The sequence below is a fragment of the Nuphar pumila genome, chromosome 12, assembly GCF_984573655.1.
Source record: "Nuphar pumila chromosome 12, dmNupPumi1.hap1.1, whole genome shotgun sequence".
Lineage (NCBI taxonomy): Eukaryota > Viridiplantae > Streptophyta > Magnoliopsida > Nymphaeales > Nymphaeaceae > Nuphar > Nuphar pumila.
Window position 1 is genome coordinate 22465792 of NC_143260.1, and position 22828 is coordinate 22488619.

The 22828-nt window shown below is 36.1% G+C and overlaps 1 protein-coding gene across 1 annotated transcript; it reads right to left on the minus strand.

Annotated features, from left to right (window-relative positions):
• Window positions 1–1557: 1557 nt before the first annotated feature.
• On the minus strand, window positions 1558–22828 carry LOC149820290 (protein neprosin-like). Its single transcript, XM_089981780.1, has 9 exons — window positions 22794–22828; window positions 19528–19604; window positions 8661–8756; window positions 7838–7935; window positions 7548–7634; window positions 6626–6832; window positions 4936–5112; window positions 4332–4385; window positions 1558–1935 (listed from the first exon to the last, which is right to left on the minus strand). Exons 1-9 carry the CDS (start codon window positions 22826–22828, stop codon window positions 1558–1560), a joined length of 1209 nt encoding a protein of 402 aa, XP_089837906.1.

The window sequence follows — 22828 nt, forward strand, 5'->3', positions numbered from 1 at the left end:
TACATCTTTGGCGATAATGATGGTTATGTCCCTAAAACACGATTGATCATATCCGAATCCAATTTCAATTGAATGAACAATCCAAACTTTATAATGAACCTATAAATCATTCAATTATCAAAACAAGGTCTATAGAAATTATATGCATTTGATTAATTGAAATATTAAAAGGTCTATAAAAATTAGGGGTGTTACATGCGGGATCCAATAACCTTTTCAAACAATGATGATTTTTCTGAAGTCTTTTCAAAATCTTTTGGAAAATCGGGAAGGGACCTTAGGTCGTTGAAAATTTTTCTTAACTCGGTTTTTAGAATAAAGGATCTCGATATTCTAAATACTTTCTAGGCATAGAGGTGACTAGATCCAAGAAAGGATCTCAGCCTGTCAACTAGCCACGTGGATGTAGCCCTCCACAGCCAACTTCTTAGAGGGACTTAGATGTTTACATTGATGATTCAACAAGTCTCAGATAATCTTCAAAAACTATATCGTGATGGAGATAGATCATTGCAATTATTGATCTTTAACGAGAAGTTGGATATTTGGAAGATCAACCTTCTCATAATCCAATGAAACAGAACTTGAAGATCACCAACACTAAAGGTGATATTCTTTAAGATGCCAATCACTATAGGCGACTTGTCCAGAGTCTAATCTATCTTACTATCTCTTGACCTGACATAGTATAGTCAGTCCACGTTCTCAGCCAATTCACCTCCCAGCCTCAGAAGACTCATCTTGATGCAGCCGAATGGTTGCTTAGATATATCAAGGCCACTACAGTGGAAAGTATTTTTTGCTTTCAGCAATTATTTCACTTCAGCTCAAATGGTCTTGTGATTGAGATTGAGCCGCTTGCCCAATGACTCCAAGATTTGTATCCAGATATTATGTGATGCTTGGTGACAGCCACATTTCATGGAAAACAACAAAACAAACAACAGTGCCTCGATCTTCAACTGAGACTGAGTATAGGTCGATGACCTTAGCTTATTGTGAAATCACTTAGATCACGTATTTGTTACTAGAGTTGGGTATATCCCAATCAACTAAAGCTGCCTTGAATTGTGATAACCAGGCCGCGATACTGCAAAACCAGCTTCCCATGAGTGCATCAAATAACACAATCCTTTTTAACATGTAAAAGATATTTTCAATAACAAGAAAGTTCCTTTTCGCAGGAGAATCTAACTCTATTTTTATTTGAAGGGGAGCATCCAGAAATTATTGTCATTTTTCGCGTGCATTTCATAATACTGCATAACATGCATGTAGACCATTGACTTAGTTGATCCTTTGCATGTGTTCCTATTAAAAATATACCCGTGATCAACTCATAAGCAACGAAGGATAAACTTCGCTCATTTTCCACCATATCATAACATTAAAAACACTTGATGATTAATTTCTGCCACAATAAAAAGGAAAGGAGAAAAGAAGAAAACGACTCTACTAAGATTTTATTCAAATAAGTGAAGCAAGGTGTGTGTCCAATCTACCACACCCACCAAAAAGACAAAAATAAACAATTGAAAAGGATGTGCTCTTCAATCGTCAAGGGCATTTTGAGTTAAAACCCGATCCACCAATGAAAAGGTGCCGCCTCAAAGGACCATCGCTATTGTCAGAATAATCATAATCGTAGCAGTTTGCATTAGTGACAATCCCATTTGAGGAGTCCAGTTGTCGTTTTTTGCGATCGCCGTTTACGTAGGTAATATCTGCAACATAACAAGCTTTGCCAAACTCCTCAAAAGCAGAATGACCATTGCCCATTTGAGTTGCGGTGTGATGCCCTGCAGGCCTAGAATTCAAAACCTCACCTCCGTACTCTGTGGTGTTGGCCCAATATCTCAGGTACTTGAACAGTGAACTGGGCCAATACCCCACTGCTTCACCATTATAGTTAAGCCACCAGTTTTCATCTACATCCTGTAGTTTTAATAGAAAATATCAACTATAGTAAATAAAAGATACTCAAAAAATGAACAGAATCATACACCACTCATTTGTGCACTACCCCATGGAAATGAAGGTTTTAGTTTCGATGTTTGAGATGCACATTTTGCTCAAATCAAGTAAACTGTGGAAAAAAATTAGGGAAAATTTCATTCTGAAGATGGGACACTGATTTCTGAAATACCAAACACGGCAAACTTTTCTTGAAAACTGTCAAACAAGGGCCTGCATTTATTATTTTCCTTTAACTCATGTCAAATCACAAGTCAAAAACAGAGGATGTTCACACCATTTACTTTTTCCTTTCAGTTTTCAAGGGACAATATAAGAAACAAAAGAGAAAGGTCCCTATTTGGCAGTTTCTAGGAAAGCTTTGGTTTATATTTGGAATTTCATAAATGTGTGGTCCATGTTTGGAATTAAGGCAAAAGATTGGCCCCTAAATGAAATTTTCTCAAAAATCTAAGTTTTACACTGAAGGAGGCTAACAGTCAATGTGTCACCTCTATGCATATCCAAACCATAGCAGCGGTTTCTCTCCATTAAAAAAACAAAAAAAAAGTACACTTAAACACTCTAACAATACCAATTTCCATGATAGAGAAGAACATCAACTCATTAATACAAATACAGACAACGCAGAGCATGAAACTAGACGTTGATGAACAAAAAAAGGCAAAAGCAAACAAGCTATTATCAGATAATACATTCATGTTGGCACCACCAATACTGGGCACTTCATCTTCGCCTTTAGCCAAAGATTACTTTGTAGATTGACATACCTTGCCATCAAATAACCTCACTAATCTTAAGATATGATTCGGTAGAAAACTTTATCAATAATAATCAACGAAGCAAACAAAGTCGCTTTAAATGATCATAGAAAATTAAATTACGATAATCAACTAAGCAAGCAAAGTAGTTGAAGAAAATAGTATGTTTTGAAAGATGGGACTGCAAGGAAGATAGATAAAGTGCATTGAGTTAAGATTAAACAATGAGTTTACTATACATAGAGATTCTATACACCAGGTGCCACCTTCCTCAAAGGAAGATCAGGTGCAATGAAATTGCAGACTTTTAGTGCACAGCTTAACCTGATAACCCTCAATCATTGTTTGGGCCCTACATCTGACAGGCTGTATCCCAAAGATGAGGGTGATCAGATGCAGCAGCACACTAAAAGTACGCAATCACATTGCACCTATTCCTGACATTTTTCCCAGACCAAAAAAAGCTTTTGCATCAAGTCTGACCGAATCCTCAAACTCAAATTTCAGTTTGAGTGACAATCCAACTGAAGTTTTTGTCTCAACATTATGCAATTGAATCCTTTTTTTTTTTGCCTTCTTTATAAACTGTACATATAGATGCCCCACAAGGTTTTTGCCATCCTTATTAGCGGAGCCATGGTTTGTCACCTGACATGGAACAACTATGGTTCAACACACGAGGTGCATCCCTTGCCACAAAGTCAAAGTTAGGTATACTTTGCAGTGGGCATGGAGACCTCAGGGGAGTTACCAACTGGGTGCTTGCTAATGTGTCGTCAGTGTGAGGGGGATTTTCATTTGACCTAAAAAAATAAAAAGAAAAGAACTGTTGATAGAGATGAGCAAACTAAGAGACTGCATCTTGATAAATTTTCACATGGTTAAGGGAATCAAGGAATACAAGGTTTGAAACATGCAACACCTCTAATTCACCAAGTTATGGAACAAAAAGGCTTACTAGAATGAGCAAATTTAACTTCACTAATGATGGTGACATTGAAAAGGCCAACAGCACAAAGCACCTCCTTCTCATGATTGGGTCGTGCAAGCTGAGGTCATGGCATGAGCATGACCTACAATAACTTGTGCTTAAGTGCATTGAGCATGGAATACTTAGTTGAAGCTCATTTGTTAGGTTTGGATAGAAATGTTTCATGGGAAGTTTGTTTGAGAAGGAAGAAAAAAAAGAGGAAGTATAGGAGAGAGACAAAAAGGACTTACCTTGTATACTACAACATGGATGGAATTTTGGTTTCCCCCATAGATGGAAGCATCAAGTCTTGATCCAAATAAAATCCTAGAACTTACTTGCACGAAACCTGGGCAATCCAAGTCGTAGCAACCAGCCATATTGGCACCCTGGGAAACAGAGAGAGAGAGAGAGAGAGATTACTGAAAATCCATCGTTAAAAAAAAATAAACTTCATAATTTGTGACTACAAATTCTCTAGGTGTGTGTGTTGAAGGGAATGGAGAAGTAATGATATTTTCAATATTACTGTATTTAGGTAAAAAATAGAACATTTTCAAGTCCACCAACTGGTTGAAATGCTCCCATGGAAATAACTAGCAAAATGATGAGAGCCGTCTACTTACCATCCAATACGTGTAAAATCTTGTAATAGGATCTCCATACCTGTTTTTGAAAACCTGTTGATTCCATGAGTCAGAAAATTCAGACAAACATAAAAAACATAAGTTGTGTAAAAATAGGAACACACTTTTAGAATGCAATCTTACTATTCATAATTCTTGCGAATAAATCAAGCAATTAATCTCTGTAGGTTATAGTGTTTGGATAAAACATAAAGATGCCTGACTGTGTATAGAATGAGGTTCAAGAAAAGACAAGAAGGGCTTGACATTTAACAGTTGGTGCTATCTCAACACAGACCAACTGCTGTGGGATACTATGATTTAATACTGGCAAAATGTATCTATATATGAAGGGTCCTGGTGGAGATACTCTCCATGTTAGACATAATAAATCATTCTAACATAATAAATAAATCATGTTGAATGCATCTGTATGGTTAGATTTACCATTCGGTGGTTAAACCCATACAAAGAAGAGTGTGTATCACCGTATGATATTTTGGTACAAAACCACCATATGTTTTCCCACATATATATATATATATATATATATATATATATATATAGAGAGAGAGAGAGAGAGAGAGAGAGAGAGAGAGAGTACCGTCCATCCAGCTTCAATAGACTCATCGTAGACATCCCCATCACCGCCACTTAACAATACTACCTTGACATTGCTATATTCACCAGAATCCTGAGTATGAGGGTTCCAAATGTTTATGTCTGCTATTACCCCAAATACCCCATACTCGTAGGGAAATCTGCCTCTGACCACGGAGTACTGCACCACAGTATGAATAGACCTTAAGATTTCTTAAAAAAAAGGATTAAAGATTAAAAAGTCAAATTTCACAGCAAAAGAGTCTCGCTGCCAATGAAAGAAATATTTGCCTCAAAGGATAGTTACATTGGTACTCGATATACCTTACCATAAAATTTTTTTTAAAGGGAAGCTGGGGTTAGGGAAAACCCCTACCCGTTATACAACTATGCCATTGGGTTTTGAACATGCAACGTCCCAACACAAGGTCGAAATGCACTTGCTGCTCCTACCATGCAAGCAGAGGCCCCGTTGGTACACCCTACCATATTGCGTACATGCATAGTATGAAACTCGTCTTTGAAACCATACAAAGAAGTGCCAGACGTTTAAAGAATTTGTCCTAATTACCTAAGAAACAGGCACCAACATACATAGAAACACGTTTCTATTACCTTAAAATTGAGTATCAAGTTCATTTCCAATAGCATTTTTGCATACAAAAAACTTCATTTTTTAATGACATTATTTTTATTAAAAATTTTAAACATTATAATTTATAAAACGTAATTATACAAATAATGAATGATTTACAAGTTGTGTTTAACTATTTTAATTTGTAGGTATGATCTTTGTAAAAATGTGTACTTAATATCTACTTTTTAGAAACTCATACCAATTCTTTTAGAATCCATGTCAATGTTTATTATAAACTTGCATCTGCATTTTTTGAAATCGTATCAATATGCGTCTGAAAAAACATACCAGTTCCTCTTATTTATTCATGTCAGTACCCTAACCTGTTTTTGGCAACAATGCATTAAAACACAAACATGAGTATGGACTGAGTTAGCAACTCCGCATGCTTGTTTGGTTTAAACGGCTGAGCCAAGTCCGCAGTAGACATGAATTGTGGCTAAATATGTATTTTAGGGCAAAACTTTGACACGGTATATATATATATATATATATATATATATATATATATATATATATATATATATATATATATATATATATATATATATAGAGAGAGAGAGAGAGAGAGAGAGAGAGAGAGAGAGAGAGAGAGAGAGAGAGAGAGAGAGAGAGGACCAAGCACATTTTTCAGAAAAGTGGGATAAGATTGGAATAATGCATATCTTCCACAAGGAAAGAAACCGGCTTATCTTATTCATCTAGATATGTGAAGTCCAACATTTGAGTATAAAAAAATCTTTGTGACGCATAGGTGATTGGTTTACGGAGGTTGGTTTTGCAACTTAGCAGGAAAAACTGTAGTTCTCTTAATTGTTTATTATTAATCTCAAGGTTTTGTTTTTTCAAAGAAGGAAATTTTAAGACAGGCTATCGATTTTATGATTTCAAGTTGTTTTGGGAATTATAACAAACCATAGAGCTGGTTGCAATGAATGTTCATAGTCAGTATTTTTTAATCTGTTTATATATATCTGCAACATGACCAACCAAATCTGGATCCGGAACCATTCTCTCAATAATGGAACATAACCAACACGAGAGACAGAGAGAGTACCTCAGGAGTGCCATCAGCCATTGGGAAACCCGTGGTAGATGCATTAACCCTTCGTAGGGGAGGATGAGCAGCACTTAAGGCAGCCTTGGGGAGCCTGAGCTTAGGGATGGTCCCTTCTGGGCACTCCCCACTCTTTAGCCACTTCTGCGGATGCAGTGCCCCTGTCCCCCTTTTCCCCATCCCCTCTATAACTGAACTCGGTCTTGTCTGGCCAAAAAAGTTGTTTTCATGACAAAAAGTAGATCAGCTTTTTCTAAATACAAATAAAAAATAAATAACAAAATAATGTGTACAGACCATTTATCTTTCAGCTCATCTCTTTTAAAATATATATTTGCATGCATTTTTTACCTATAAATGTGATCTCTATCTTTATTTATTAAAAAACATGTATTAGTTTAAATATTTTTAATGTTTACATGTGTTTTTAGTTCAACAAAAAAATCAATGGTTTATATTATACAAAGCTTAACAAACTAAAAATCAAGAATTCTCACTAAATAAAATTGATCCAAAGCATCATTTTTAGTGAATAGGTAATCATGAACACATTTATAAGTTTGGATTAAATAAAAGACACATGTCAGTGCATTTTTCTAAGGAGATTGAGACATTCTAAGAGATAAATGATCTAGAATGTGTGTGCAGAAATATTGTAGTTGTCTGTTTTAACCTTAATCTAAACTCTAGATGAATTTGCCATTTGCTTATTAAAAAATATTCCTTGGATCAAACTTGTTAAAAAAAACTGATCATTTTCATCAAATTTTAGTGCAATATCAGTAATTGTACGACCATCTTGATAAAACGTGATCCGACAGATATTTAGTTTCTCTGAGTAATATATGATAAGCACGTCTATAGCTTCAATCTAAAAGCAAACAGCTAGCTACTATATTTCAGAGAGAGAGAGAGAGAGGACCTTTATGACATGATCTTTTAGCAAAGGATGATCAAAAGCGGGTTGAGCATAAATATGCACACAGTCGATCAAATCCCCCTCTTCAGTCTACATGTGAACAAGAACAAAAATTCAAAGCATAAAAAGAAAAAAAGAAAGACAAAAGAAGTATTTTCATAGAGCCAGGTCAAGTTGAGCCCAGGCCAAAACCACAGATGCACACCCAGCTAGCCTGGGGCAAGATGCAATACTATACAACCACAGATCAGGATATGTTAATGAAGTGGGTAGTGGTCATCATGATGACAAACCTGAATGGTCTTGACTGAGGCCTTGCTAGGCTTCACATCCGACCTCTTCAATTCATAAGTATTTGCTAGTAAAGTCCTTGAATCTACAGCACGGCAGACTGCCAATGAAACAATGGCCAATATAAACAGTTTTACTTGGTTTTCCATGATAAACCAGATTTTTCAGCTTCTTCGAGTCCTCTACTACCAATTCACGTATATATATGCGTCTTTTTGACTGGATAAGGACCAAAATCAATGAAAATTTACAATGTTTTCAAAAAAAGATTTGATAAGATCAACTTTAATGTGTTAAATAGCAAGAAGCTTTTTTTAGTAAAAAAAGTTGATTGATAGATATGCGTACTTTGACTTTCCATACATATTTCAAATTCTGCATAAGCAAGAAAGGTCTCAGTTCTGATGCCACCTTTCTTATTACAAATGTTGCAAGACATTAACATATTGAGAGAGAGAGAGAGAGAGAGAGAGAGAGAGAGAGAGAGTCTTCCGTCACATAGCTGACTGAATCACTGATCAAATACCATTTAGTCATGAGATTTCATCAGATCTCATTAAATGGGTAAACATTTTAATCTGTTTTGCTGCTTTATAATTTACATTATGTGTAACTGGGTTTTCTGTATCTGAACTGAACCAATGTTCCAAACCAATTAGACCCGAACCGACTCAATTTTGATAGACTCATGGGCTTGGATGAGTTTATAATCTAGAACCATTTAAAATCAAACCGATCAGTTCGAAGTATGAAAAATATAGCTAAAAACGGTTTTTATAACCGACCTTAATGGTCCTATAATTTATACCCTAACGTGGTATGTACCCAAGACTGTTTCATGCCCGCTTTCATACCGGTACTGACCCGAGCCAGAAACCATTTTGGACGTAACACCCAAGCTGATCCCAACCCAAACAAATACTGATTATGAGAAACTTAAATGCAATTATCATTAATAGAAATATAATCATCAGTAATCCAATAGGGTTCCTTTACGATGACAACTTTTTTTTACTGTAAAAAGATATAATCCTAATGGAACTTGTTTTGAAACGAATGCATTCATTTATAATGGACCTACTGATGACTTGTGGAGCCTGATTCATTGTTTTTGCCCTTGCAGGGATCGGGGTCCGGGGGCTCCCCCCAAAGAATTTTTTTTTTGGACTTATGTTTGGAACCCGGTTTCTAGTGGATCAAACCCGATTTGGTTAGGGTTGTCACCCTTGCCTTGTTTATATTCTCGCTTTTTTTTTCCCATCGTGTAACTGTTGGAAAAGATTAATAAGATTTCTCTTTGGGAGGCCATGATTTTTTACTCTCTTTCGGTTTTGAGAAGAGGTTTTTCCACGTAAGTCTGTGTTCTTCTTGTATTTTGTTTTGATCGTTCTTGTTCTTTGTTTCCTCTTAATTGTTTCTTGCTCGTGTTTTTTCCTAACACCTACTTTATACCAGAACCAATTAACCTACACAAGTCTACAATGTTATAATATCTAGAATTGACCTGAACATGAATCAAATTAAGACCTTACTGATTTGGAACCCCCAAAATTTTCACCTAAACATGTTAAGTCATATGGGTCCATAAATTTCAACAATATCGAACCTGAATCCGGACCCAAGTCAAGCTGGGCTGAGTCTAGGTCAATTTGTTTGACCCAATTAAAAAATGCTGTACTTCTGACCCCGACTATTTTGACTTAAAACTAACTGTACCCGAAACCATTAACCGATATGGTTCTTCAATTTCAGCCATACCAAACCTGAACCCAGATCCAAACCAAATTGGTTTGGGTTTGGGTCTAACTTTTAAACTCGATTAAAAAACATATCTGACAAGACCCAGCCCGACGAACCGAACCTGACTCGGTTACCGCTAATTTAAGTTGGATTCTATTACAGATTATAACCCATTTTATATGTGAAGCAGTAAAAAGCTAATTTGAATATAATTGGAGCTGGATTTGGGTTGGTCCGGTGCAGCCAATACAGATCCGAATAATCAGATATTGGTTAATTGGAATTGGAATCAGATTCAAATGAAAAATGGGCAGCACCAAATTGGATTAAACACCTGTAATCAAATTCCAGTATCCATCCAGTTCGGATAAGAAATCCTATATGAATCTGAATTACTTTATTAGCTGGATTTGGTTTCCTTTATCGAAACTGACTATATTTGAATTCTGGTGGAATGCCGGATAACATCCAACCCACATTCCTATCCCCACCATAATAAATACCTATTTTGAAATGCTTCCATCCAAATTGAGTTGCTGTTTACGAAGAAAAGTAAAAAGTATGATCCAAATATGCGACTCAAAGAATAAACATACAAATCTTAAAGTAGAAAGCTAACGAGATCCCTCGTGAAGTGGTGGGCAAGGAAGCTTTTTCAAACTTGTTTACTCGTCTGAAAAGTAAAGAAAATATGATCATGATTTTCACTGTGTCGCTTGCAAAACTAGACATGTTAGCAAGATGATGTCTCAGGTTCGACTCCCACCAGGGGTGTGTGGGTGCCTTGCATTGGTGGGCTCCATGACCCCACCCGAAGAATACCCGTTTCTTCGGGAAACTTCATAAAATAGGAGAGAAAAAGAAAAAGAAATTCCATGTTCCCCAACTGTCTTGAGCTCACAACTTTTCCTCCACAGCAAACCTAAGAGTGAGGGCTGCTCTTGGAAAATGAGAAAGAAACTAAGTGTGATTTTGATGTAAACTCCAAACAGGTTTACCAAAAGATTTACTACTACGAAGAATCAATCTACTTGCAATCAAAGGAATCGAATCTAACAATTGATATTCAATGAAAATAATTTAGGAAAATAACAAGAAAAATAAGATGAAAGGAAAATAAAAAGTAGGTTCGACCAAAAAAATGTCTCCTCCTTAAAATCATCTATTTATAGATCAGGATCTGGCGTGGATCTCCATGTGGTATTTACTAGAGCATCGTGGGCGACACACCAGTAAAAATGATCTTCACTGGCTCTATTTTGCATAGTGCTAGTGAAAAAATGTGTTATACTGGCGCAGCTGCACTGCGCTAGTTGGTGCACAAAAAAAGTGCGCCAGAAAAAATAAATTTTTCTTGGCGCAAAGAATAGTTGCATCAGTAAAGATTAGTTTTTCCTGGTGCCCAGAAAAAAATGCACCAGTAAAGAGACACATTCCAAAAAATTATGTGATTCATTTTGTCTTTTTCTTTTTCTCTCCCAGTCTCCCCTTCTCTCCCATTCGACGCCCACCTCTGTTGGTGCAGTGGTCACTGGGTAACCTCCGCCCCCCTCTCTCTCTCCTCTCTTTCTCCCTCTCCCCCTCTCCCCTTCTCTCTCTGTGAAAACCGGCCACCAGCGGTACCTTCAGCGCTCTCTCTCTGTCTCATCGTCATTCTCTCTTTGATGCTCTCTCTCAATCTCTGTCACTCTCTCTCCATCGCTCTCTCCCTCTTTCTCTCTGTCGCTCTCTCTCTCTCTCTCACTTTGTTCACCAATGCTCTCTCCTCCTCTCTCTGTTTCTTTGTGCTCTCTCACTACAAGAAAAATGTTAATTAGCGACAAAAATTTGCGACGAATTTTTTTCGTTGCAAATTTGCGACAGATTAGCTAGATAAAATTTTCATCATGAATCCGTGGCTAAGTAGCGACGGATTAGCGATGAAAAAACTTTCATTGCTAATCTGTCGCTACTGAGCAACGGATTAGCGACACCAATTCTTCGCCGCTAATTCTCAATACAAGAAAAATATTTTAGTGACGGATTTAGCGATGATTTTTTTTCGCCGCGAATCCATCGCTAATGAGTGACGGATTAGCGACAAAAAAATTCCCTCGCTAAATCCATCGCTAATTTTCGATTTAAACCGACCCATCAAGAGCGCAAAATTTTCTCTTTCTCCCCGTTTGAAATTTAAACCGACCTCGCTTGATTTAAACCGACTTCTTCGTGGAGGGCGATGAAGTTTGAGGACGGCAGAAGGGATGATATCGGAGGACGGCAACGAGGCAGAGCGGTCGTTGAAGGACAACAATGTCGGAGAGCGCGCTGGAGAGCATGTCGGTTCATGGATGATGGCGACGAGGCAGAGCGATCGCTGGAGGACGACGACGCCGGAGAGCACGCTGGAGAGCATGCCGGTTCACGGAGGACGACGACGAGGCAGAGCGATCGCTGGAGGACGGCGATGCCAGAGAGCACGCCGGTTCACGGAGGACGGCGACGCGAGAGAGCGTGCCAAAGAGCACGCCAGAGAGCACACCGGTTCTGTGCAGAAGACCCCGCAGTGGCGGATCGGTCCGCTCGGGTCTAAGACCTTGTGCAATGTCTGTCGGGTGCGGTACAAGTCTGGCTTATTGCTGCCAGAATACCGCCCGACAGGGATTATTTTTTTATTTTTATTTTTTTTTAAATTTAGTGACAGATAATGGCTGTCACTAATCTGTCGCAAATTGGCGACGAAAGTAATGACAAATAAGTTTTGTCGCTAATTAGCGACTAAAAATTTATGATGGGCGCTATCCAGCGCTAACCCATCATCAATCCATTTCTAAACTGTTTAGCGACGGATTAGCGATGGATATCGTCTGTCGCTAATCCACGATTTTATTGTAGTGTCTCTCTCATTAAATTGTCGCTCTCTCCCACCGCATGCCACCATCGGCAAGGTATATTTTTCCTTTTTAAAGTTTTTTATTTTAGGATTTGTGTATTTTAATTGCTATATTTGTTTATTTTGTTTATATGATTTAGATTTTAGAAGTTTTTTATTTTAAATGCTACTTTTGTAATATATTTAAGGAATTCATGTTAAATATGTCTTTTTCTTATATGTTTTAGGTTTTAGGCATTTTTCATTTTAATTACTAGTTTTGTAATATATTTAGTGAATGCATGTCCAATCTATTTTTTCTGATATATGATTTATATTTTAGTAGTTTTGTATTTTAATTGATAATTTTGTAATATATTTTTTTTCTTATATATGATTTAAATTTTAAGGGTTTTGCAATTTAATTGCTCATATTATAATTTATTTAATGAATGCTTGTTAAATAAATTTTTTCTTATAGATAATTTATATTTTAGGGGTTTAGCAATTCACTTAATAATATTGTAATTTAGTGGGTCAGACAAGTAAGCTTGTGTAAATGAGTCATCTTTCAAGCAATAGTTGCCTCACTTAAGATCAAGTCTTCGATGAAATGAGTACTCGTGCAACTAAGATTCTAGTATACAATTGAACTTTTGTTTACTCGTGAAAAATCTATTTACGCCTAGCATTGGGTGATACTGATAACCTCGACATGGACTACCTTGAACAACCTCTTAACTAGGATAGGATGATCCATGCTAGAATTTGATATGGATCATAGATTCAGATATGGATATGGATCTTATATGTAAGTGGTTATGAATCTAGACTACAATCGAGTATGGATCCAAACTACAATCTGATATAGATCTGAATTGAATGGCCAACATTTCAAGGGTGCAAAAACTGGACCAAAAGGGCAAGGATCATATTTAGAATGAGCTTGGCAGGGTCCGGAAGGTCCAAGATCAGACCAACAATCAATGAAGCTAGACGGTTATGGACCGTTAAGACATTAAAGAGCCATGCATAAACTTTAGGATTAGTCAAAGGTCGGTTTTAGACTTGGAGATTAAATTCATCTTAAGTACTAAAAAATAGGTGCAAAACTAAGAGTTAAGGGTTAAGATCAAGTAAAACCCATAATTTTTAAGGATTATTAATAAATAAAGAACTTTTTTTTATCTCCAAATTAAAAATATGTTTCTAGCTTTTGAATTTTATTTATTTATTTATTACATATTCATTTGTTCATTCAAGTCAATCATGGTATAATTTTCATTTATAGAACTATTTTAGGCTATAAATCGCTATATATATATATTTAAATATATTTTTGATAGAGTTTGTAAATTATTGGAGTGTATTTGTGTGTTATTTGGCTCTTGGTAATGATTTATAGAGTAATTTGCTATTTTTGGCTAATCTTGTTATAATTGATATTTTTTGAGTTTTTGGCATTTACAATCGCACACAAAGGGTTCGTTGTATTGCTTGGGTAGCGGTCTTTACAGACTTCAAAACTCCTTGGTCTTTTGAGTTTTGATTCATTGTTCTTCACATTATTAAGGTAAGATACCTTAATTGAACTTGTAGAGAGCATGTTTAGGCACTAATTATGTAAGCATGATGTCGTTGCACTGAATATTTAAATGAATTACAAATATAAGTTATGCTCACATACTTCACTTAGCTATGGATAACTAGGACTCTTGTGATTGTAATTCAGATATCATGCTTGTCATGATTATAGTTAGCGGAACATGGAGTGTGTTTGTTGTAGGTACACCTGTGTGTGAGTTTGAATGCTCGTGCACTTATGAATGTATAATATATACGCAATGTATGCCATCATACTTTGGTTTATGCATACTATGTTGCTTTGTATGTTTATATGAATTTGATACATGGTGTACATATAACTACTATGGATATGTATAAGTTATTTTCGATGCATAATGTAAATGTTATATATATATATATATATAGTCTTGTCATTTGATGGACTCATTTATTCTTGTATGAAAGAATGCATGCGAATGTTATAAATTGTTTTAAACTTGTATGTCTTGTTTGCTTGAGAAATATATCCGTATGGTGTACGATAGGATGATCAATGAGATTTTGACCAACCCTTATACAATTATATCTAAGGTGATATATCGATTTATGTGGTAAAAAATGCATGAGCTTTATCGTGTGTGCAAATCTCGAGCTACGTAGGAGTTATGTATGTTGATGTTTAGTTGCTTCGTATTATGAAATGTGAATATTCACGTATGCATGCATAAAACTATATTTTATTTACGCATGCTTTGAGGTTCAATTTACGAAGTGCAATGTTCTTTGTGGTGATGATATGATGTATAGGATAATATGCTTCTGTATGATATGATTTAAATGCCACGTGAAATAAAATTATGAATGCATGCGATAAATGTTTAAGTTCAATAGTGAACTTTGGTTCATGAAGCCTTATTGGTTAAATGTGTGATTTTATAATTTTAATGTCATATGAAGTGATGTATGATGTGATGCTTTGATTGTATACATGCTTATGCCCGTATTGATGGCTATCGACCCTGAGAGTGGTCAATTGTATTGATGCATATATCACAATAGTTTTCACTGGATATGGTACCTGTTGAGGAACTGTTCCCAAAAGATTCTCTGTGAGAGTGTGCATGACCAGATCAGGTAATTCGGCTAGAGTGGTAAGTCTTTGTGAGGAAGTGCATTGTCCAAGAGCGGGTAGCCCACGAAGATGGTATATTCATGTGAGAAAGTGCATTATCCAAGACCAGACAGACCATCCGTCTAGGGTGGTAACTCCTTGTGAGGTTGTACATTTCCCAGACCAGGTGATCCGGTGTAGATTTTGTAAATCTTTATTATGAATAAATGAAATGTTATGATGAATTGTGATGATCTTTTGAGTTGATTGAGATAGCCTGTTATGAATCTATAGATTTGGCTTTTTTATTATAACATGATTATATATTGAACTCAGATATGATAATCAGATCCTTATTAATTTTAGATTTTGATATCATGAGGTTATGATTATGACGCTTATGTTAGCGTATAGGTGAATGACACATCACGCCTACAAATGACTAGTTTTGACTTATTAGGTGAATGATACATCACGCCTACATAGTCTCATTGCAAATGATTGCATTACGATTATCTGAGTAAATATATCACACCTATATATCATGATTGATGTGTATCATGAATATCTAACTAAATTACTTATAAGGTATGTGTGTATTTCATGTTGGAATGATCAAATGTAATTTGACTTATTGTTTATAAGAATTATGAATGCATGTGAAAATAATGCAATGATATGAATGCCTTAGATGTATATATATATATATATATTTATTTATTTGTATGACTTGAATGCATATAGATTATGCTTTATTACGTGAGTTAAGGTTGAATAAAATATTAAGTGATGAAATGCTTTATATTCGAATGCTTGAAATGAATGACTCATAGGACATTATTTCCTTGTCTATCACTTGACGATGGATGAATAATATATCTTTACTTTTAAATGCATGATATATTTTTCTTAAGTTTGAGTTTGGGTTGCTTTACTAGACTTTAGCGAGTCTGACCCCGTTTTATGGGCGACAGGTAATGCAGGTAAAATATGATGAGTAATTGAAGCGAAAGGCTGGTCGAGATGCATCATCGAGGGTCCACTTTTACCTTGCGATCTTGGTATTCATGATCTTTTCATTTTAAGTATTTTATCATGTAGTGATTGAAATATTTTTTTATACTCTGATTTGAAATGAAATTAAAACTCTTTATATTTCAGTCTTATATTGTACGTGGTTTGAAAAGTATATATCCCGTACATTTTGATTTGATTGTTATCTTTAGTGTAACCGCGCCCAACGTCTTAACCATTTTTAAAAATCGTTTCCGCATTATAAGATCTGATTTACTTATACTTATAAAAAAAAATTGGTTTCAAAATTTCAATATTTAAACTATAATTAAGGTTAAAAATTTTGGGGCGTTACATCCAAGGTCTAAGAGATGGACAAACCCAAGATTTATTAATGCTCTTAAGGGCCTTACCTTTTAAGGCAATACCTCTTTATATAAGGACAAAAGAAGTTCCTCTAACTTTTAATATTAGACTAAACTTTTAAGAAAGACAAGAAACCCATAAAACTTAGAGAAATGAGAAAAATGTATAGGAAACATAGGAATAGTTTTTGGCCAATATCCATCAAGTAGGTCTTGTATTGACCAAACCATGTATATCGTGAGCCTTAGCTAGTGTGTGCAAGTTTGTTGTGTCATTTAATGTACACTTTGAAAATTTGACACTATTCCCAACATTTATAACCTATACATTATCGCATTGATTACACGTCAAGAATAGAAACATAAGACATTTTTTGTTCTTGAGGGAAAACATGACTCGTTTTAAGTTTTATTCACAAACTCAAAGAAAACATTTAGGGGAAATTTGGTAATCTACGCCCCCAGTGTACGAGTGATGTCCCATTGAAGGGTCCTTGTCTACATAATTCCCCACATGATAACAGTTTTCGTTAGTTACAAAGAAGTTCATAAAGCTAAAATCCTTGAGATGACGATCTCCATTCATGTATTTCATACTAGAGATGAAGCTAGCTTTACCATACTCTTCGTACCATGGATGGCCACTCCTCATTTGAGTTGTGGTGTGATGGCCTCCTGGCCTTGGATTATAAATCTGACCCCCAAACTATGTTCTATTACTTGAACAATGAGCTTGGACAATATCCTATCGCATCATCATTAAATTGCAGCCACCAATTTTCATCCATTGGAATTTCAACCTCCCAACTTAATCTGATTATCATAGATGTCTTAAACATGGTTTGTTTGCTAAGGATCACATTTTAGATCATCTTTTTTCAATATAAAAATATGGTTTTTTTAGTTGTGAAATTTTGGTACATCATGGACCATTGATTTATGCAGCCACCAAAAAATGGTGGTGAGATGGGGCTGAAAAAGGGAGGAAGAGGAGATGGGAGAGGAGAGAAGAGGAAATGGTAGAGAAGAGTTGGTCGAATAAGGCTCCTAAGGAGAGAGGAATTTGAATCAGTGGGAAGAGTATTTATAGGTAGACGGGGGAGGTTGTGGAGATGACAAATGTCAAGGACGGAAGGCCATTTGATGAAAAGAAGAAAGCAAGTGTAAGGGGGAGAGGGAGTACATACTTGGGTTTGAGATTCCATGCAAAAACGGTGGGCTATGCTGGTGGTGTGGGTTTAGACTGGATCCAATCTAGATCCAAATTAGATTAGTTTGGTCAAGTTAAAAATTAAATGCCGGTTTCACTAACTAGGCCTTAACGTAGTTAGTGAAACTAGGTCCTATACATGTTATGTATTTCAAAAACAAGGTCTTTCAAAAAAGAAAATTTCTAAATAGTTTTTTTATTAGCATTTACACAAATGGTTGATTGCTCTGGATCTTGAACGACTAAGACCCTTGGGTCATATCTGTCCCTGAATTTATCTAAAACTATAGTTATGCCCTTAAAACTTGTCGAGCATGTTATGAATGCTTTACATAAAATTATTCTTGGATTTTCGATACAAATGCAATCAAGTGTTCGAAACTCAAAAAATATACATTAAAAATTATATATATATATATATATATTTTTTTTTTAACCATTTTTTTCCATAAATGATTTTTTCTCGTAATCATTGCCATATATATATATATATATATATTCAAAAAATTTACAGGTGTTACAACCTACGTTCTCATTCAAGCAAATCCAACTGCCTTAGGACTTCCCACCACCAACTAACTGCTTTTGGGATCCAAACATATCCCGTTTCAAAGGTGGTTTCTATTGTTTCCCTAAAAATCCTACAAAATTTAGTGTTTTGGAAAACTAGATATCAAGAACACCCATGGATTCTAAAACTACCAAAATGCAACTGAGTTTCTTTGGATTTTGAGTGAAAATCATAGTTTCTCTAGTGCTCTTGAAATCCCAAACAAGAAAACCGAGTTCCTTTGGCCACAAGCTCTAAATAATAAAGTAGAAAATCAAGGAAATAGATTAAAAGTGAGAAATAGGATTTTTTTTTTTCAAAAAAACATACCTTTCAAACAAGTTTTTCATCTCAAAATCCAAGATGCCACATGTATTTTCTTCGTTTTTCATCTAGGGCATCATCTTTTTAGAAAAATGTTGAGAACACAATGGAAAATAGTGGAATATTTGGGAGAAATGGAGGAGTTTTTAGGACTTTCTCGTACAAAAGCCCCCTTTTGTCACTTATAGTTTGGATCCCGATTGAATTAAAGTAGGTTGTCATCCATATAGTTTGGAATCAGGTTCTGAACAAAAACAAGTTATCGTCCATATGGATTTGGTCCCTGAGTAGATCCAAACCAAGTTATCATTTTAGTCTACTTGGATCCAGAGGATATCCAAATTAGTGTCATTGCATGGGGTGTTGGATTCAGAATTGGTTCCAATCCAAAGTGTCATTCAATCAACTACTCATCCATGGTATTTGGGTTTGGATCAGACTCAAAAACCAAGTTGTCATCCTACTAAATATGGATCCGGTTTTGGATATGCTTCATAATCTTATCCAAATAGACCATTGTCCATAGGATTTTGGGTGTCCAGTTTCAGCATAAATCCCTTGTCTAATTTCCAAATTGAGACAAAAGTGATATTAGGGTTTTGTTTTAATGTCTTTAACTCAAAATGAGTGTCGTGGAGCCTTGGATCTGATATGGATCCAACCCATCCATCACATGTCTAGGTCCAGATGAATCTAAGGGGAACATTTTGTGTCCGGTTTTGAATCTAAATGCATTGCCAATTTGGATCCTTTGAGCCATAAGACTTAAGTCAGATGTATCTGGGATTGGTGTCTTAGAAAGTTTTTATAGATCTTATGCATGTGTATACATAGAGTGGGTCATTCATAGCCATCGTCCCGTCACATACATTATTGACTTTCCATCCTAGAGCATCCATACCCATATCCTGGTGGATCCTAGCCTGGACCAATAAGCCCTAGATCTAGATCCTAGTCTTACCTGTATAGGACCATTTGCCTAGTCGAAGCTTTACATATCTATCATCATACTCGTCATCATCATCATAGACAGGGATACTGCAAATTGCAAAATAGAGATTGCAAAATAACCCTAATTTGGATATCAAAATTGCAGAGCCCCCCCCCCCCCCCCCCCCTCGTTGGTAGCGGATCATGCAAATTGCAAAATGTTAACACTGCGAAGTGAGACCCACTAGCTACTTTGGATGCCAAATTAGACAGTTAAAGAAATAATTTTACATAAACAAGCTGCAACCATCCCACCTAATTGGTAGAAATGTTGTCCATATTGTGGTAGACTCATTCTGGAAACAACTTACAAATCATGCAAATATACAAACCCTGAGGGTGTGCTTGATGGCAGGATGTTGCACTGATCAAATGTTGGACATGGTGGATGCGCACGTGCATCCATGAAACGATGAAACACTCTTCTACCCCCTGTTACGCTGAGAACAGGAAGAGGAAAACACTATTTAAAAAAAAGGGGGAGGGTCTCTCTCTCTCTCTCCCATGCTTTGATTAGAGATTCAATTAAGGATCTAAATAGGAAATTTCTTTGATTAGGGTTTTGATTAGAGTTTTTTCTTTGATTTTTTAGTTAATTTGATTAGGACTTTTTTTATTTGATTTGTGTTTTTTTATTATTAGAGTTTTGAATCAAATTTCTTAAATTAAGACTTTTTTATAGTTAATTTGATTTAAATTTTTTATTTTTAGCTTTTATATTTACAAGAAGAAACCACCCATAGGATCAAAGACCTAGCCATGTTGGCTCTGCCTATCATACTTACGGTCATTGTCTAGCAGCATAAAACCTTGTGGTTTTACCCTTTTTCACCTGGAAGTGGCCACACTTTGGCTTGTGCAAGGGGTGATGCCCATGAGATTTAAACATAGACCACATGCCTAGCGGCCTAGGTCCCATTCCACTATTCCAAACTTCTTTGGGGCTAGGATTTTTTACTTTATTTTCTTTGATTAGGGCTTTGAATCAAATTTCTTAAATTAGGGATTTTTATAATTAATTTGATTAGGGATTTTCTTTTGGTAAGGGCTTTGAATTAAATTTCTTTAATTAAGGATTTTTATAGCTAATTTGATTAGGTCCTTTTCTTGTATTTGATTAGGGTTTGAATTAGAGTTTTTTATATTTAATTTTATGGTTTATTTTTCTTGTAGTTTAGGGTTTTTTATTTATTTTTGATTTATTCCTTTTGTATTTTAGGATTTTATGATTTATTTATGTTTTTTATATTTATACATAAAAAATTATGAATTCTTATTTTTCTCAAATTACCCAAATTTAAAATTTTTTTTTTTTATACTTCGATTCAGTTTGAGATCCATATCCGGGGCTAAAATTCATAATTTTTTATAAACTTTCATGATTATATCCAATATGACATTGATTAAAACATTTATATATCAAAAAATAACAATTCTTATTTTTTTCTCAAATTACTTAAAATGTAAACATTTTTTGGTATATAGATCCAATCTGAGATCCATATCTAATACTAAAATCCATAATAAGTCTATTAAAACACTCATATGATAGAGCGAATCGAGTCATACAATCCAAAACAAAGCTTATCTATCCAAGTGTTCGCATAACGTAAAAATCAAACACCTGACACAAAAAACAAAACTTCTTGTCTAATCAAAACAAACACTTGCAACGTGTGCAGAGTGCCCGACAGTGGGTTCGGCTTCTCGACGTAAGCAAGGCCCACACAGCCCGATGGGGGGTGGCGCACATGAATGCAAGGAGGGTGAGTCGTACAGGCTCCCCTTTTCTTCCTCTTCTTTTTTTCTTCATCTCTTCTTCCTCCTTTCTTCTTCTTTCTCCTTCCTCTTTTTTTATTCTTCTTCCTCTTCCTCCTTCGCAATTGCACTGTAGAGGGAGGGAGACGGGAGAGAGGGGCTATGGATTAGAGGGAGAGGAGGTGGTAGTAGAGGCCGAAGGTGGTGGTCCGGCAATGGTCATATAACACAGAAAGAAGGAGAGAGAGAGAGAGTACAGGAGGTGGGGCGTTCTCGTGAAAGAGAGAACAAGAGAGAGTAAAAGAGAGATATGAAAGATAATGAGGGAAATGAGAGAGAGAAAGTGACAAGGGAGAGAGGGTCTATGAGAGGATAGAGAGAAAGGAAGGTGCGTGGAAAGGGGGAGGAAAAGAGAGGGAGAGAGGAGTTGCCACGTGGCAACTCCCCGTGAGGGAGAGATCCCCTACATGGGAAAAGACTAAAAGGCCCCTCCACACCTTATTCCCTTCTTTTACATTTTTCTTTTTTCGAAATGTTCTTATCCTTTTTCTTTCTTTCATATATGCCCTTTTTGGGCTCGAGTCATTTGGGTTTTTTGGATTTTCGGTCGATCTGAATCCTGTATGAATAGATCATCTGTAGTCTGTACCACTCCATCTCCAGTTCAGACCGGATATCTCCGGTCTAGTTCGTTCCAACATGCGTATAACTCAAACTCAACGGGTTTGGGTCGCTCTCAGATCCGATCTTATGTAATCTTACATAAAAAATTTAAATTTATATATTTAAAATTCTCGGATATTGCAACAATTGTACTGCGAAGAGAAAGAGAGAGGGGGTTAGGTTTAGGGTATGGGGGAAGGCCGAAAGGGTGGGGGCCATCGGTCCCCTTTGGGTTGAGCTCGAGTGCCTACCCTGACCCGCGTAAGGGTGATCACTGCCCACATATATATGTGCCCATCCTAACCCATAGCTGGTAGGGGGGCTTTTGTGGGTCAGGGTGGACATGTGCCCACCCTCTCCACAACGTGGTTCTGCCCCTACCCTAAAGGTTATGCAAAGCTCTCTCTCTTAAAGAACTACCGGTATTGAATATCAAAATAAATTACAAGACAAAAGAAACTACCGGTCTTATTATGTATGAAGACGGTCTTGAATATCAAAATAAAGTATAAGAATATCCAAAAAAAAACTACCGGTCTGATTATGTATGAAGATGGTCTTAAATATCAAAATAAATTACGTACAAGAATATAAAGAAAAACTACCGGTCTTATTATGTATGAAGACCATCCGTCGGACAGGGTTTCGCTTCTCTCAATATCTCCCGAGAGAGAGAGAGAGAGAGAGAGAGAGAGAGAGAGAGGTAGGTGCAGCCCTGACCGACGGTATAGACCGGTAGTTCCTTTGGCGCATTGTGCGATCAGTTGGACCCCACTGAAATATTAACTCAGAACGATCATCAATAGATCAACATACTTATCCTGTCGGCAAGCTGTAATTTTCTGCTCCAT

Excerpts from the sequence above, each read along its gene's own strand:
- LOC149820290 (XM_089981780.1), bottom strand. The coding sequence starts at position 22,828 with ATGGAGCAGAAAATTACAGCTTGCCGACAGGATAA. Across the intron at positions 7,635-7,837 it reads CCTCAGTCAAGACCATTCAG|ACTGAAGAGGGGGATTTGAT; the intron begins GTTTGTCATCAT and ends GTTCACATGTAG. Across the intron at positions 6,833-7,547 it reads TAAAAGATCATGTCATAAAG|ACAAGACCGAGTTCAGTTAT; the intron begins GTCCTCTCTCTC and ends TTTTTTGGCCAG.